This window comes from Trichechus manatus, unplaced genomic scaffold, assembly GCF_000243295.1.
Source record: "Trichechus manatus latirostris isolate Lorelei unplaced genomic scaffold, TriManLat1.0 scaffold00062, whole genome shotgun sequence".
In the NCBI taxonomy this organism is placed as follows: domain Eukaryota; kingdom Metazoa; phylum Chordata; class Mammalia; order Sirenia; family Trichechidae; genus Trichechus; species Trichechus manatus.
Window position 1 is genome coordinate 13,619,649 of NW_004443998.1, and position 18,128 is coordinate 13,637,776.

At 35.7% G+C, this 18,128-nt stretch overlaps 1 protein-coding gene across 2 annotated transcripts in view; it reads left to right on the top strand.

Moving 5' to 3' along the window:
• PLOD2 (procollagen-lysine,2-oxoglutarate 5-dioxygenase 2) overlaps window positions 1-12,508 on the top strand; it is a 100,987-nt gene extending 88,479 nt beyond the window's left edge. The window contains exons 13-20 of one of the 2 annotated variants that reach the window (XM_004379209.2): window positions 3,593-3,734; window positions 4,909-4,971; window positions 5,998-6,111; window positions 8,673-8,738; window positions 9,731-9,835; window positions 11,020-11,166; window positions 11,279-11,404; window positions 11,578-12,508. In XM_004379209.2, coding sequence (XP_004379266.1) covers window positions 3,593-3,734; window positions 4,909-4,971; window positions 5,998-6,111; window positions 8,673-8,738; window positions 9,731-9,835; window positions 11,020-11,166; window positions 11,279-11,404; window positions 11,578-11,733 — 919 coding nt within the window. In that variant the 3' untranslated portion in view covers window positions 11,734-12,508. The remainder of the gene's footprint in view (window positions 1-3,592; window positions 3,735-4,908; window positions 4,972-5,997; window positions 6,112-8,672; window positions 8,739-9,730; window positions 9,836-11,019; window positions 11,167-11,278; window positions 11,405-11,577) is intronic. The other variant, XM_004379210.2, reaches the window with a different exon arrangement.
• Window positions 12,509-18,128: the final 5,620 nt, after the last annotated feature.

Genomic DNA, 18,128 nt, shown 5'->3' on the forward strand with positions numbered 1-18,128 from the left:
TTTTCGATTTTATATTTAAGTCTTTGATCCATTTTGAGTTAGTTTTTGCACATGGTGTGAGGTATGGGTCTTGTTTCAGTTTTTTGCATATAGATATCCAGTTATGCCAGCACCATTTGTTAAAGAGACTGTCTTTTCCCCAATTCATGGACTTCAGACCTTTGTCAAATATTAGCTGCTCATAGGTGGATGAGCTTATATCTGGATTCTCAACTCAGTTCCACTGGTCTATGTATCTGTCGTTATACCAGTACCAGGCTGTCTTGACTACCATGGCAGTATAATAGGTCCTAAAATCAGGTACTGTAGGGCCTCCCACTTTGTTCTTCTTCTTGAGTATTTGATTGCACTTTAGATGAAGGTTTACAGAGCAAATTATTTTCTCATTAAACAGTTAATACACATATTGTTTTGAGACATTGGTGGCCAACACCATGACATGTCAATACTCTCCCCTTCTTGACCTTGAGTTCCCTGTTGCCAGCTTTCCTGTCCCCTCCTGCCGTCTCATCCTTGCCCCTAGGCTGGTGTGCTCATTTAGTCTCATTTTGTTTTATGGGCCTGTCTAATCTTTGGCTGAAGGGTGAACCTCAGGAGTGACTTCATTACTGAGCTAAAAGGGTGTCTGGGGGCAATACTCTTGGCGTTCTTCCAGTCTCTGTCAAACCAGTAAGTCTGGTCTTTTTTTGTGAGTTAGAATTTTGTTCTACATTTTTTATCTAGTTCTATCTGGGACGCTTTAGTGTGTTCCCTGTCAGAGCAGTTGGTGGTGGTAGCCGGGCACCATCTAGTTGTGCTGGACTCAGTGTGGTGGATGCTGTGGTAGTTGTGGTCCATTAGTCCTTTGGACTAATCTTTCCCTTGTGTCTTTGGTTTTCTTCATTCTCCCTTGCTCCAGTTGGGGTGGGACCAGTGATCTTAGATGGCCACTGACAAGCTTTTAAGACCCCAGGCACTACTCACCAAAGTAGGATGTAGAACATTTTCTTTATAAACTATGTTATGCCAGTTGAGCTAGATGTCCTCCAAGACCATGGTCCCCAGCCCTCAGCCCAGTAATTCAGTCCCTCAGGGAGTTTGGATGTGTTTATGAAGCTTCCATAACCTTGCCTTGGTCAAGTTGTGCTGACATCCCCAGTATTGTGTACTGTCTACCCTTCACCAGAGTTACCACTTATCTATTGTCTAGTTAGTGTAAAACTAATAGTTTAAAAAAAATTGTTTTTAAAGTTCTAAATCTTTAAAGGAACAAGCTCATTTTATTGTGGGAAATACCAAGAGATAGGGTTGTGAGTAGACATCTCGTTGCTGGTAGAAAAGTAATACTCTTTAGTTAAAAGTTTGCAAAGGAAGTTTAGGTTAGCTGATTTATTTAGTGGCCAGGACAAAGGTTGCTTTGATAACTTTAAAAAATTATAGATAGTTAAACTTGAATCAGTGACCCAAAACCTTCCAACATTTCCTATTGTCTGAGCTTTTTGTGTAAATACCTAATATTGTGCTTTAAAGATGAGTTTTTTCCCCAATAACTGATTTGTATTCCTAGAGTTTGAAAAGAATATACTTCCTACAAAGTGTGTGTATGATTGATATTCATTTCAGAGATAAGATGGTATTTTTTAGACTACAAAATAATCATAGTGGAAATAGTTTTGCTGAGGTAACATCAGGGAAGAATGCCATTCTTTTTCCATACACAAACCTAGACTAGAATGACTGAGTAGGTAGGTGCTTTGCCTTAGTCCTCAGACATGTCAGTCCAACCAAAATGGGAAAACATACCATCATGATTAAAAATATCTTCCTTTAAATTTAGGAAAAAATAAAATCCCACACTTCTCTTTGAACAGTTACGTGGTGAAAGGATGTTTTGAGTATGAAAGCATAGAAAGCTTAAATTTGAATGATGTAAATATGATAAAGGCATTTGTTAACAGCAATTAAGAAGTGTGATAGCTGAGAAAACACTACTGTCATCATATCCTGTTGTTTGAAAATACTTTCAATGAGTCTGGGATGATGTGTGTAGACCATATGCCCGATATTGTTTGTGCCTGTGAATAGGGGTTCACAGAACTACAATAGAGGATTCATATTTCATTTAAGGTCCTTTAATCTCTGGTCATTTTCTGTCCAGCCTCCTCTCATTGTTTTCTAACGTGTAAGGAAAAGAATATGGTATAGACCTTTGATCTAGTTGATACAAGAACACACTTCATATCTAAAAGCTACATGAAGGAAAGGCATCTTATGACATGTGTATGTGTACATGTGGGGATATATGTGTGTGTGTGTGTTTACATATATGTGTGTGTATGAATATGTATATTTTTTTCCTTCAAAATTGAAGCACTGCACATTCCACCAGTGATTAATTTCTCAATTCAGCTGACACATCATATACTTCTTTTTAAGGCCATTTCCTTTGAGGCTGGTCTAGTAAGACAAAATGATACCATATTCCCTTTCACTCTAATTGCATTTCCTTGGTCAAGTTCTTTCCTTTCTATTCTCAAAAGCAACAGGCACCACTCTTTCTTATGCTGTTCTTAGCAAGGGAGTCATGTTCATGGTGAGGAGGCAGGTGTGGGAAAGAATGAAGGACAAAAGAAAGTATCTCCCAATGCTCCTTTCTTTATACCTTCCCTTTTCTGCAAGGATTTGAGGTGGCTTAATGAATTTCAGCGGAGCCCTGGTGGCGTAGTAGTTAAGAGCTTGACTGTTAACCAAAAGGTCAGCAGTTAGAATCTACCAGCTGCTCCTTAGAAACCCTATGGGGCATTTCTGCTCTGTCCTGTAGGGCTGCTATGAGTCGGAACTGACTCGACAGCACCTAACAACAACAGTGAATTTCAAGGGAATATATTTTAGGAGAATTTTAGGTTATATTCAGTGGAGTGCAGGTAAATGTCTAACTGGCTTTTGGGGATATAGGGTGCCCTGATTTCGTAGTGTTTGCCAATTTTTGTGGTGTAAATATTTCTGCCATAGCTGATTTCACTATTCCCATGTGAAGTCACTGAGCACACACTTGGGAAGAGATGCTAAACGTCCGCTCTTGGGACCATTGTCACCACTCTGGCACACCACTGGTTGTATTCTATGATTTGTGCTATCAAATTGCTTAACCTTAGATGGGAGCACATTCCGTACAACACATATTTACACTTCACTGCAACAGCTAAATGAGGAATGACAGATAAAATGGCAAACAGATTCTCAACCCTAAATTGAAGTTAACCTAGAAAGATAGTGATTTGTCTCCCAGATCTCATGTAGTGCATACCAAGTAATCCCATTAGCTTGAGATTTACTTTCATAAATTCTTTATGCAAACTTGGTAAAAGTAAATGAAAACCATAAAGCACTTAGATATAAACATGTTACATACGCTTGATGCCTCAGAATTTAAAACTCACCTGCATTTAGACTTAGTATATATGTCAAATATCGTTAAATGTGTTTGCGTGTAATTTGATCCAATAGTGTATATACACAAAATTTAAAAACACGCATAACATTTATTTTAAAAACCTAAAAATAAAACAACATTTTTTGTGGGCTTTTTGGAATAACTTCTCTTTATTTTCAGAGGGGTGTGGAACGTCCCGTATATGGCCAGTGTGTACTTAATTAAAGGAGAGACACTCCGGTCAGAGATGAGTGAAAGGAACTACTTTGTTCGTGATAAACTGGATCCTGACATGGCTCTTTGCCGAAACGCTAGAGAAATGGTAGGGTATATACTAATGGCTTGCTTGAATGTTCTTATGCCATGGCTTGCTTTACCAGTTGGTGTATCACTGTTTTTTGATGCTTTTTTTTCTTTCTAATTTGAAAGTACTGGCCAATTTTTTTGGTTATGTATTGGAAAATTGGGAGCAATTTTGGAGAACAATGTGTGAACATTTACCTGTAAAGACAATTCGAAGACGTTAGGTTTGATGCCCAGGCTAACTCATTAGCAGCAGAGAGGCTTTCAGTAGGGAACATGGAGCTGTTACAAATCAGCTTTGCACTTTTAAGAATTCATCTTTATTCTCATTTGAAAATCTTTAGCAAAAACTAGACCAAATTAAAATTAATTAAAGTTCTGATGAAATGGTCATTTACACCTTTCAAAGTATACACTTTTGTTCTGAAATAAGTACACGTTTTCTTTAAGTACATGTACTTTTATATCATTATTAACTTCACAGTTTTAAAAAGCAGGTTCCTTACCACTAAGTTGGCAGAAGAGTTGAGACGTACCATATATTCAATCTATGTGAAAAATTAATAATATGTTGCAGCTCTACAAATATAGTTTTATTATAAAATTTAAATGACTATGTAAAATAGAGTTTGTAGTTCAAAATGTATAAATATGTTTTGAAACATTTATATGATTGTTTTAAAAAGGATTTGGCGATTTTATTTATAAATCTATGTAAGTAAGTATGATTTGGGAAAAAATCAGAAAAGTTGGCAAGTATTTATTATTATTAATTATTCTTAGTTTAACAAGGCATGTATGTTGTTTGAATATTTTTCCTCCAAACCTGTGTGCATTGTTATATTGAATATTCTCAGCACCTGTGATTGTAATCTGTGCTCACGTTTGGCTAATTTGACCCAACAGTGCATCCTGGAATGGCCTCTCTCTTACTCATTTTTTTTCCTTTGTCTTAATTTTGTGTTTACTGAAAGTTCTGCTAAAGAATGAGCTTGGATTTATGTTTGACCAAAAAGGAAAGAAACAGCTGGAGTTGTTCTTTATGTGTGTGCTATATGCTTTGCTTGTTCTGCATGCTGTCTATGAAGGGCATTTCAGAATGTCAGCTTTTGATCAACTATTTTTGTTTACCTAAGAGTACCTGAGAGAGAGGGTGTGCAGATCAACTTACCCAATGCTTCTCTTCATTTTAGACTTTACAAAGGGAAAAAGACTCCCCTACTCCGGAAACATTCCAAATGCTCAGCCCCCCAAAGGTGTTATTTTTATTTCTTTATTTTTGTTTATTAAATTAATAATAGATATGGTATATTTCCTAGCATAAACTTTCTTTAAGAGCTTTCTTTTCCATTTAGCTTGGTAAAATGTTGGTATTCGTTGGTTCTTAATGGGTTTAGGTACATGTATGTGAGCCTCTGTGTGTGTGTGTGTTGTGTGTGTGTGTGTGTGTGTGTGTGTATGTGTGTATATGTTCAACTCTTGGTTCTTTTGGAAGATTTACATTTTAAACTTGAAAGGTGAGAAAGCTAAATACAAGTCCCTTTTGCTAATTTTCTAGCCTTTTTTTTTCTTTAAAGGGGAGAAGCCATAGGAGTAGGTATAAAATTTATCTTGATTAAAATGAGATTTGAGTGCTCATCATTACTTTTTTTCCTTTTTGTTAATCACTAACCTTTTTACCATTAAAACAGGTACAAAAGAAAAAAAACAAACATAACTTGGTTGTGTTTGCCATATTTATTTGGTTTGGAGCAAAGATATGAAACTGGTTTTCTTTAGCTGCCTTATAATTATACAATTCTTATTAATTACTCTGTTCAGTTTTTAAACATTAGGGCAATAAAAGAATGAAATAGAGTAATGAAATAATATTAATGGTTTGAATTCTCTTTAAAAAATATGATATTGTCTTCTTTGAAAGTGAAAGAAGCCAAAAGAGGTACAGTTCATTCTACTATGTTGTCTCAAAAATGTTTCTGCTTTCGAACAGGAAGTTCTTTTCTAGGATCAGTGAGAAAGGGACAACAACAATCCATTCTTCCTCTTCTTTTTTTCAGTTGAGTGTCAGTGCTATCAATTAGTTTTGTGTGGTGTCTGAATTCATAATTAATCAAAATTTTTTATTTTAAATCATGCACGTTTTACGTGAAAAATAAAAATGCACATTCATGAATAAAATGTAAAAGTTGAAGCCGTATCTCCTTTATGTTTTTCTCATCATTAAATTTATTTTCTTGTATTTTTCTGTAAGATCGTTAATAATATTATTTTTTGGCATATAGGGTGTGTTTATGTACATTTCTAATAGACATGAATTTGGAAGGCTATTATCAACCGCTAATTACAATACTTCCCATTATAACAATGACCTCTGGCAGATCTTTGAAAATCCCGTGGTATGTACTTCATATGGAACTTCGTTTTTTACTTATTCTCTTATAACTAAAGGGATATAAATTAGTTAAGAAATAATATAAAAATGTGTTAAGTGGTTTTAAAAATGATATAACTAATTATATTTCCTGATCTATAGATTCTCAAGCTGACCAGAAAATATTTTAATTAAGACATGTATTAGGTTTGGGGATGGGAATTAACAGTTACTTTGATTTCTTCCACTATCTCTGTTTTATACATTCAGAAGTACCATTCAGTTTTTTTAATCACATTTCCAAAAAAATATTTAGAAATAACTCATATATGACAATATTACATTTTTATCTTGATGAAGAAAATTGAAGAAGTTGGTTTGGAATGATAGATTTTACTTTATCATCTTGTTTATTTTTTATAACAATTTGGTGAATGTATACCAGAGATAGAGAAAATTGCAGAATAAGCTGGTTCAGCATATTAAAAAAGTCTTAAATTGAATGAACCATTTTTTTTTAGAGTCTAAATTTTTTAAAAAGATTTGAATCATAGAGGAAATAACTCTTTTTGTCTTACTCTTACTGGTTCCTCTCGTTTAGTCAAACTGGCACATGTGTTCAAGGGAAACCACTCTGGGATCCTCATCTCTGTAGCACTATTGTTTGTGGCTTTCAGCCTGCCAGTAGTAAAAGTTTCAGATTACACAGACTGATCCTTTTGATGAGAATTGTCTTTTATCTTTTATTTTGTAGGCACAGTTAACATCCGGGAATAGTAAATTTAATAGTCTTTGAATACTCTATTGAATAGGAAAAGACTATCTTTTGACATTTTTGCATTTTAAAGGCACTCTTGTTCCATTTTGGGTGCATATCTTCATCTTTCACAGACGTAGAATTGAAAAGAGGCTTTTTATGGTGAGGGTGGAATTACATATTTTACCTTGGCATTGAACCTCTTGGTATTTGAAGGAGTGCAATTATTCGATTTCTTGGATAATATTAGCTTCCTGGTGAAATGTCTTAAATTATATCCTGAATTGTAGAAGTTTGTGTAAGGATTCAAATCTTTGGGAAGTATGCAATGAAAATATCAGAATGAAGTAAGAATAATTTTTTTGTATGCTTTTGTTTTGGTCTTTGGAAAATTAGCCTGCTTGATATGCCTCATAAGGGATAGCTCATAGCGAAAAAATTACTGTCACATTGTTAGAGTTTATAGGAAATTAGCAATTAGTGAAGTCACAGTTTGCTCAATAATACTTTGAAAGGTGGTCAAATGAAAAGTTAGTATTTACACACTAAAGTAAAATCCTTGGGACTTTTTTCTTTAACTTAAAAAAATTCAATAATGATACGTAGGAAAAAAATACTATAAAGTGATATTCTGAAATGCACTGGGTGATTATTTACATTTAGTTTTCCAAATTTTCTACAAGAGGCATGAATTTCTTTTGGAATCAGAAGTATTAGAGGGAATATTGAGATAGTATGGTAATTTGATCCTTACTGTTATAGTACTGTGGATAAATGAAATGTATTAAAGAATTTGAAGACAGCTTTGGTTTCTCCATATAAAAGGTGTCTGAGCTACATTTAAGCAGAGATAGAGAAAACTAAGAATGGCATATAAATTATCAGAGCCTCTCTGAAATTTGGCTTCAAAGATATATTGCAGATGCATTTTGGAGATACATACTGTGACTGGGATTATTTTGAACCCATACTTCAGCTCTTCTCTTCTGGGTCTCTGTGTTTTTACTTTGTAAAAAGAAAATTCAGAGTTTTGTTAAGTGGTCTAAGTACAGTTAAGGAGATGCTCTTTATGGATCCTTAAACCAGTCTATATTTTAATATATACCATTTAAATATTGGTTTTAAAATAAAACACTTGATCTAGTAAAATGATTCCGTAGTATATGTTGAAAATTTGATATATCTTTGTGTGTGATTTCTGTTCCAGTGATAGGTCACAGAGGAGAATCAGGTGTGTGAATTAGCATGAAAAGGAGTTTTTGGTCAATCTAAGGCTCTTTGTCTTCATTTCAGTAACTAAAAAAAGTGAAAGTGTTAGTAAGCCCATGACCATTCCTTGATAAATATTAATAACTGGTGAAGGCAGAACATTTAAATTAATTTAAAAAAACAAAAATAATTTAGAGAAGTTCACTATAGAAATATAAGTAAGACCTAGTTAGTTAATTTGCTTTAGTTTTTCCAAATATTTATTGGTAGGATTTTGTTACTTATTTTTCACTTTTAAATGCACATGTGTGTGCATAGAAAACAGCATACAAATCTAATTACTGTAATATTACTCACTTTTTAAAAGCCTGGGGTATAAAACTTCATAAATAAAAATTTCACTTTCGTGGAATGATGTGCACATACACAGAATCAGGCAGAGATTAAAACTTAAACTGTGGTTTCTGCAAATTCTTATTTTTCCCTACTACATGTAGTCAATTTATAAATTGTCTGAGCAGTTTCTAAAATGCATAGATTTTATATTTTGCAATAAGCTATTTATAAAAAAGGTATTTGCTTTGGTTTGTGCAATTTATTTATATATTTTTTTATTGTAGGACTGGAAGGAAATGTATATAAACCGTGATTATTCAAAGATTTTCACTGAAAATTTGGTTGAACAGGTTTGTATTGATGATGACTGTGAGATGTAGACCATTTTTGTTACTTTTCCCACAAGGAAATGTTAATGCAGTAGTATTTCAGGTAGGACGCTATGAAAGTGGAGAAAATATCCTGTAGATAAGAGCCATAGGGTCAGTTAACCAATTACACAGTTTTAGCAATCACATAGTCGAATGTGGAAATGAACAATAATTTTAAGATCATACCTCTTTTTAGCAGACTCCCCAGTGTGAGAACTCTCTGGAACCCATAAAAAGAAACCATGGAGAGATCATTAATGTAGATCCCTTTCAATGAAAGCTGATCTTTGAAAGACATTGAGCTCCAAGAGCACCCACTCAGAGAGGTCTTTTCAGAGATGAACTCTGTCTGAGATTAGTGTTGGACACTGTTGCTGAGACGTGAGTTCGGGGAATGGAAGGTGTCATCAGTTCTGAGGCGCACCACTGTTTCATGCACCATGACAAAGAAAAATGTTGCCAGTTAAACTCAGACAGAATGTTTTGTAATCACTAAGAAATTTATTGAAAGCTGTTTTAGGTTTATTAAGATGTAAGTGTTATGCTATGTCCGAGTGCACTGTATACAAAATAACCGTTCGTTTCAACAAGTCATAGTCTAAATCTTTTTAAAGATATTTCAACAAGTGAAGCACCAACTATACACACACATAACACAGATACACACGCAAAGTGAGGACAAAATGAATGTTGGACCAAGCGTACATCACAATCACTGCAGGGCCGAACGCGACTCTAAGGCGCATCTTGATTTCACAGATGTTAAAATGTGTGGAAAATAATAATAATAAAAAAGCCTTAGTAACCAGTGTTGTTGGTATCATCGTAGGTCAATAATGTTGGACAAATTTAAAAAAGATGTCTAAGTGAGATCAGTGTGTGAACAGTCTGTCGTTTTACTTTTGAAATGCTATTTGTTAATTAATAGACACAGTATGTTACTCTTCTAATGGCGATGCCATGTTTTATAGCCTTGTCCAGATGTCTTTTGGTTCCCCATCTTTTCTGAAAAAGCCTGTGATGAATTGGTGGAAGAAATGGAGCACTATGGCCAGTGGTCCGGGGGGAAACATCATGTGAGTTGTGATTTCACACAAAGAAGTAGAAGTGTGTGTGTGTGTGTGTGTGTGTGTGTGTGGTGGGGTGGGGGACAGGTAGATAATCACTGTTTGGAGTGGGGATGTCCTTTTTGTCATCCAGCTCTGAGTCCTGGACTAAATGAAATGGCTAGCTCAGGTGTCAGGAGAACTACATTTTAGATCTAATTCTGCCACTAGCTAATTGTTTAATGTTCAGAAGGTCATTTAATCTAACTAGGCCTTGGTTTCTCATCTGTGCATGTAATTATGCTGCATGGTTTCTAAAGGCCAGTGTTCTGAGGCTGGGAAGAGTCAGGTAAACTGTGTTTTTCCTGTGTGATACCACTCTTCTCCAAAGCCACGTTTGATTCCCTGCATTTCCTTAGGGAGTTCTATAGTGTTCTAAAATACTAAGGCAAACGTTATTTGGCTGACTGCCAAAACTATCTTTGTGTGTGTAAACGTAGGAAAGAGGTGTGATTCAGTTTTGCATTTATACTCGGTGTCAGAGACTTGGCAGGAAGCGTCACTGCTGGTTCGATGTGTTTCCTTTCCTCTGAGAGACCACAGATGCCAGCTCCCCAACAATACCAGGAATTTTAGTGGAATACCCTGGAAAATTACTGCCTCTCTGCTCATGAAGGCCCCCAGCTAGCTAGCTGATCAGAGAGCAGAAAGTTCAAAGTATGAGGGAGAATTTGAAGTCAGCAGGTTATAGAGTAATGAAAGCAATCGCTGAAGGACTTTGGGTGCTGCGAGATGGAAGTAAGGAGAATAGCAGGGAAAGCTTGTCCACAGGGCAGATAAGTGGAATCTGCACATAAGGGAGCTGAGATTGTCTGAAGGGTAATTATTAAAAACAAAACAACAACTCATTTTTGGGGGACAGAAAGGCTTAGAAGGTCAGTTTTATTTGCTTTCGTCAAACCTCACATATACATGAAATATAAGTAGGAAAAGAATCCACTGACTGCAATACTTTATACACCATTGACAAATTTGCAAAGGCATTTTAACTAAGTTATTTTGATACTTTTGCAATTAAAGCAGATGGCATGCCATAATCGAACAACTGCTATTTTTATTGGCTATTCCGATACTGTGGTTGAAAAATACCAAGATAATGTAAGTGTGAAGTGCATGTGGACCACACTTTATGATGTCATTAATGCTGTTTCTAGGATAGCCGTATATCTGGCGGTTATGAAAATGTCCCGACTGATGACATCCACATGAAGCAGATTGGTCTGGAGAACGTGTGGCTCCATTTTATCCGGGAGTTCATTGCGCCTGTCACACTGAAAGTCTTTGCAGGCTATTATACAAAGGTGGTTATCCTTTCACCTCCCTCATCCCCTCCTGCCCCTACTGGCGTGAAACAAATATGCTTTTCTTCATTTTACTAATAAGCAAATCCACCGGCTTCCTTTGGTTTTTCAGGGCTTTGCACTGTTGAATTTTGTAGTAAAATACTCCCCTGAGAGACAGCGTTCTCTCCGCCCCCATCACGACGCTTCTACGTTTACTATCAACATTGCACTCAATAACGTGGGAGAAGATTTTCAGGTACTTCTGATGCCGGTTCTTGACACTTTGGAAAAGAAATATATGTCATTAGCAAAAAGCCTTTCCCTTAGGCTCTTTTTAAGATTCTGCTTACATGGGATACTTTGAATTTTGTCTTTGACTAAAAATTAAAAATGATAAGCTGACACATTTCTTTGTTCTAACTCTTTTAGGGTGGTGGATGCAAATTTCTAAGATACAATTGCTCCATTGAGTCACCGCGAAAAGGCTGGAGCTTCATGCATCCAGGGAGACTCACACATCTCCATGAAGGGCTTCCTGTTAAAAATGGAACACGATACATTGCAGTGTCGTTTATCGATCCCTAAGTTATTTACTTTTCATTGAATTGGATTTTCTTTTTGGAATGGATGACCGGCATGAGCATGCCTTTGAAGTTGTGCTTGAGAAGCTGAGAGGAATATTTAAATAACTTCACAGAACAACTTCACTTTGGGCCAAATGTTTGAAAAACTTTTTATAAAAAAAAAAAAAAATTTTTATGTTTCTTAATGTCTGCTCTGAGCCTTAAGACACAGATTGAAGAAGGAATGAAAGAAAAAAAGTAAAATATTTATTTCTATGCCTTATTGTCTGTGAAGGCTTCCAGCTAGCTAGCTGATCAGAGTGCAGAAAGTTAGGAGGTTATAGAGTAATGAAAGCAATCATTGAAGGACTTTGGGTGCTGCAAAATTCTCTGAGAATAATGACAATTTTTTGAATTTGTGTTTCAGTTCATAAATTATTCAGATACAAATGTACAAGTGACAAATGAGACTAATAATGTTTTCTTATTTAAGCCTGGGGAAAATTTTATTTATCATCATGTGGAGGGCATGTAGACAAAATGGACAGGAATGACAATTAGCCGTTCTTAAAATCATGAAAATCCAGTATGCTAACTGAATTCGTATGCAATTCATTGAATAAGTACTTTTTTGGACCACCTATGCAAATATCTTTAACTGTTGTTACTGAGGGAGTACAAAGGACAATATTACAAAATGGCTTTCCTCATGAAACGTAGTACAAAAGACAACTGAGGAGCATACCTAGTTGAAAACAGTTTTACATAGATTGTTAGATTGTTTTTTTTTTTTTTTTTTTTTTACATCTGTATTAGAAATCAAACCCGACGTTCCCTTCAGATGAAGCTTTCAAGGTGGAGTATTTTAAGTAGAAGTGGATTTAGGAAAGCTTACAAGTGTTTGCCGTTTCTTACATTATCTGTTTAAGATCAGCAGGTTCCCCTAAGACAAAACAAAACAAAACAAAACAATTAATTGTAGAAACTAGTGAGAAAAAAGAAAATTTCATTGAGATTAGCGGTGTGTTTTATTTTTATTTTTTAACTTTTTATGTACTTGAATTTTGTATCAGGAGAATGAAGTTGTTGAGCCTCTTTTCTTCCCTTCTGCTCTTTGTCTCTCTCATACTCTTTTCGGGGCATGAGCGGGTTACTCACTTTTTTCTCTTTCCTGCATAATCTCTACTTTATCTTCCTCACTCTGTGTTACCCTACTTTTAGCCCACTTTTTAAAAAATTCCCCATCACAAAAACATTTGTTGACTGGATTTTTTTACCATTTCACTGAGTGAGGTTTAAATATTCTTACTTTAGCTACTGTTTTTAATTTAAAGGTTACACTTGAAAAAAGTTCTGAGTCATGGTGCCAAAATTTATTTTTCTAACACTGTGTGTTAGAAAATTATGAAAAATAAAATAATTTTAAATAAGCATCTGTTGTTTTCTTTACCGTTAGTGATTTGTCTTTAGAAGAGATGTCTGATAGAGTAACCTGAAGGAATATCTGGATATCGTAGGCTGTGGTTTCTTTCATTCTGCTCAGTACACTCAGTGATATCAGAACTTACCAAAACTCTACTTATTGTACTGTAAAATCTTCAAGTTTAAAGTGAGTAAGGATTTGATTTAGCTCATTTTACAAGTGAGGAAATAAAGGCCAAAAATTTGTTCAATGTATTTTTATTTATTCGGTAGTGATTTTGAGAGCCCTGGTGGTACAGTGGTGAAGAGCTCAGCTGCTAAGCAAAGGGTCGGCAGTTTGAATCCACCAGCTGCTCCTTGGAAACCCTATAGGGCAGTTCTACTCTGTCCTGTAGGGTTGCTATGAGTCAGAATCAACTCGATGGCAACGGGTCTGGTTTTGTTTTTTTTTTAACTATGGGCTAGTCACAGTCCCAGGCACTGAGTATATTGTGGTGAGCAAGATGTTACAGTTACGTGGAGATGAACTTAGGAAATGGGGAAGGTGGGTTGTTTCTACCTCTTTTCTCTTCTTTGGTGGAACTTGATACTCAAATTCCTTTTATTCATCAGGTAGATCGAGGACATGTTTTAGTAATTACATGTGTGAATTAGTATACTTCAAGGATGGTATTCAAAATACATAACAACTGGTATGGCATGCCAACCAAACAGGAGGGACTCAGGTTGTAAACACAGGTAGAGTCCTACCAGTGCAAGCCAACTTAATGTCCCCCATGGCTCAGAAGAAAGGTATCTGCCAGATCCTGGGTCTTTTTAGTTGTGATACACATGGGTAGTCACATGTTGTAACTTTTCATCTTGTGCCCCTTTTTCCAGAAATTGGATCAAGGCAGTCAACCACGCATGAGCGCATTTTTCTGTCTTTCCTCTTGCCTCAGATTCCATGAAATGATAGAAAATGTAGATTTAAAAGGAACAAGTTATAATTAGGGAAAGCATAACATCTTTCCATGAGTAGATCACAAAAATTGAAAGCGGTAACAGACAGGATAGGATGGATGGAGAAAGCCGCAGCTTAAAACACACTTAGCAGAGCGCTGTTACAAGAATCACTTCTGTTGTTCATTCATTTATGGAATATTAGGAAGCCTTTCAAAAGAATTAGGTACCTTTCAAAAGAATTAGGTAAATCTAATATTACCAGAGATTTACCTAATCTACATATTACCAGGAAACCTTGCTGGTGTAGTGGTTTAAGAGCTATGGCTGCTAACCAAAAGGTTGGCAGTTCGAATCCACCAGGCACTCCTTGAAAACTCTATGGGGCAGCTCTACTCTGTCCTGTAGGGTTGCTATGAGTCTGAATCAACTCGACAACAACGGGTTTGGTTTTTTGGGGGCTTTGTATATTACCAACAACCAAATATCGAGATGAACCCGAGAGAATAAAGTCACAACATTATTAGAGTTTGATCCTATTTATGTTAAAAACAAAAAGCTATATATGTCCATATAAACATACAGAAAAATTTCTAGAAGGGAACACACTCTGGATAGTGATATGAGATCATGGAGCAATAAATGAGACTCACCTTGTTATACCTCTGTGTTATTTAAAACTTTCACTATGGCAATACATTTGTTAATTGTGCCATTGAAAAAAGTAGAGAGGAAGGGTGGAATTCCTGAAATAATTTGAATAAATGAAAGTATATTGATTTCAATAGTGATCACTTTGTGTGTGTGTTGTGTGTGCCTGTATGTTTGTATACATTCAATACTCAAGGGCATTAAATGCACATCATGATGGCATTATTTTCTAATTCTTAATGTGCATACGAATGAGCATGAATATTGCCACTACTATGGATACTTGGAGCCCTGGCAGCACAGTGGTTAAGAGCTAGGCCGCTAACCAAAAGGTCGGCAGTTTGAATCCACCAGCTTCTTCTTAGAAACCCTGTGGGGCAGTTCTGTTCTGTCCTGTAGGGTGTCTGTGAGTCAAAATCGATGACAAGGGCTTTGGTTTTTTGGTTTTATTGATACAGTATAGTAGTCCAGTCTATCACTCTTGCCCATTTGTTTCATCTTTGAAAAACACTAGTAATTTACCTGTAGTGGTAACTTACTAAGAGATCAAATACTCCTGTACAGAATAAAAATATGAATTTAGTGTTCCATCCTACTGACAGAATCCCTTTATAGATTCCCTCACTTCTGTTTTCCTGTATGTCATATGTACTTTAAAACTTTCCCTCTTGTGGACCTCTAAAGCCAGTCTTGTATGACATTTTTGGAACCCATCATTCCTTTGTAATGCGGAATAGTAGTCTATTCAACAGATCTCTTCCAGTGCCAGAAAAGCCAAATAAAATTTCTAGTCAGAGTTGAGAGTCAGTCTGTGGAAATACCTGTCTTTGACTAGATGTTGATCATTTGGAAAATCCATGTCTTTAGAACTTCAGGAAAGCAGCCTTGTCAAACACTGTTTTTCTGTGGTCTTTGAGGGTGGCATGCTACAGACTCCTAGAATACATCTTTATTAAGAAAGAGCCATTGAGGAGAAAAATGGGGGGAAACTTACGAAGTTATTTAATGAAAGTGATTCATTTGGACTGAAATTGAAGAGTACAGTAAGAGAAGTAATGAACGCAGTAGAAAACTACATATGGACATATTAAAAGTAGTATATAGTTCTTTTGATAAAAGAAATTAGAAAAACTAAGAAGGTGAATATGTATGTTAGGGATTTGTGAACTCTTTATAAATCTTAAATCTGCCTGACAGCTTTTGTTTTTGAAGTTAACTTTATATTTTTGTTTTGTTCTTAATGTATAAAATTAGAAAACATTTGAAAAAGTGAGTTTCTTAACTTTGCTGACAAATGTCATTGAGGTGGTGATTTGTCCTTGATAAGTAAGAATCAACAGTTTGGCATGCTATTCTGTCTTCAGTGAAAATGGTTGATTAAAAATAGGAATTATATTTATACTCCAAAAATTAGGAAGGAATGTCTGCCTGTTTAATAATATAAAATGCACAGTCAATTTAAAGAATAATTAACAGATGGAATGGAAAAGATCACACGTCATAAATAATTTAAAGAAAATACTGTGCTGTTCAAATCACCCTAGATATAAGTATCTAGATACTAGATTAAAAAAGGGAAGAAAGGGCTTAGGAAGGAAACAAAATGTTTATGTAGATATGCAATGAGTGATGAACTTCTCCTTGTTTTAATGTAAATGGTTCAAATTAAATAAATTTTACTTTAGGAATGTAATGTGAAATGATGGAGTTATGAAGGAAATCACATGGTGATACATAATTCTACACGTCACAGGAGAATTTTATTTTTTAACAAATCTCAGTGAGAATTGGACAAATTAAAGCATGTTTTTTCTTCGGTGTGCGTCAGTGGTTCTATAGTTGATTAATTGAAAAAGTACATATTTTAAAAATACGATTATCCTGTTAAACTTTGTTTCATTAAGTTCTTTTCATCCGTATTTACATAGTTGTTCTTTATAAGTCTTGCCAAATTGTGACATCACAGCCCCACCTTGTGGTTAATGTAAGTAGCTCATAGAGTCTCAATTTTAAACAAAAGAAAAACTTGACATTTTTTTTTTATTCATGCTTTAAAATTTTTCTTAAAGTGCAATACAAGTAAAGATTGTATAGATGGGGTGATTGTTTTTTAGGAATTCCCTTTTTTTTTGGTAGTATGATACAATGTTTTGAAAGGAGGAGCTGGGATACCTTACACTGGAATAAGAGATCATTAATATATTTGTGGAGACCTGGTGGCACAGAGGTTAAGAGCTCGGCTGCTAACCAAAGGTTGGCAGTTTGAATCCACCAGCTGCTCCTTGGAAACCCTATGAGGCAGTTCTACTCTGTCCTATAGGGTCACTATGAGTCGGAATTGACTTGGCAACAGGGCAACGGGTAGCATATTGCTGATAGCGTGATTTCTTTTTCATTCTTTATCTGTTTTGTAAAGTACTAATCTATACCATAAACAAAACCAAACCCATTGCTGTTGACTCTTTTCCGACTCATAGCGACCCTATAGGACAGAGTAGAACTGCCCCATAGGGTTTCCAAGGAGCAGCTGGTGGATTACGAACCTCAGACCTTTTTGTTAGCAGCCGAGCTCTTAACCACTGCGCCACCAGGGCTCCAATATATCTATATTCAGTAGCAAATATGTGACTGAATTAATAATAAAATCAGTGTAGGAGTATTCAAACTCCATCACAAAAGATACAGTAATTGGTTTCAGTAGACGAAATAATTTACATAATATCAGAGGAACAGAGGGTCTTATTGTAAAAACAAATGTAATTTTAATTGCTGATGACAGGGAAAGGTAAATTTCAATCTGTCTGGTTTTTTCTTCATAATCAGAACTGGGCTGGTAAGTACAACAATGGGAATAAGACTCCCACGGTACAGAAATTTGGGTGAGTCAGACAAACTGTGAAAGCAATAATCTCTGTTTTGGCTTCCTGAGGATTAATGAGATTTGTTCATGCCGAAGTTTTGGAGGAGAGGGATATAAAAGTCGTTCTAGTTCATGCCAGCTCCTGCATATTCAGATGCTGACCTAACATCCTTCCTGGTCACTCTTTCCCTCCTTTGGATCACCTTGTGCCCTGGCTGCTTGACTGAATTCATTGGTTCCTCAGCTAAATCTAGACAGCAGCTCTATTGATTTTCATATTGCCCCAGGACAGCTTTTCCATTGATCTTCTATGAGCCACGAGGAGAGCGAATGAAAAAATGGGTATTATTGAAGCCGAAACGTTTTTGGGACTTGTGGTAGCAAGTCTCCAAAGATGGCCCTCAAAGAACCATGCCTCCCAGAGTTCATACCCTTGTGTAGTTTCCGTCCACACTGAATCTCACTGAGCCCTCTGTAACCAATAGAATGCACTGGAAATGACTGCATGACTTCCCACTTGAGTCATCAGAATTCTTATGGCT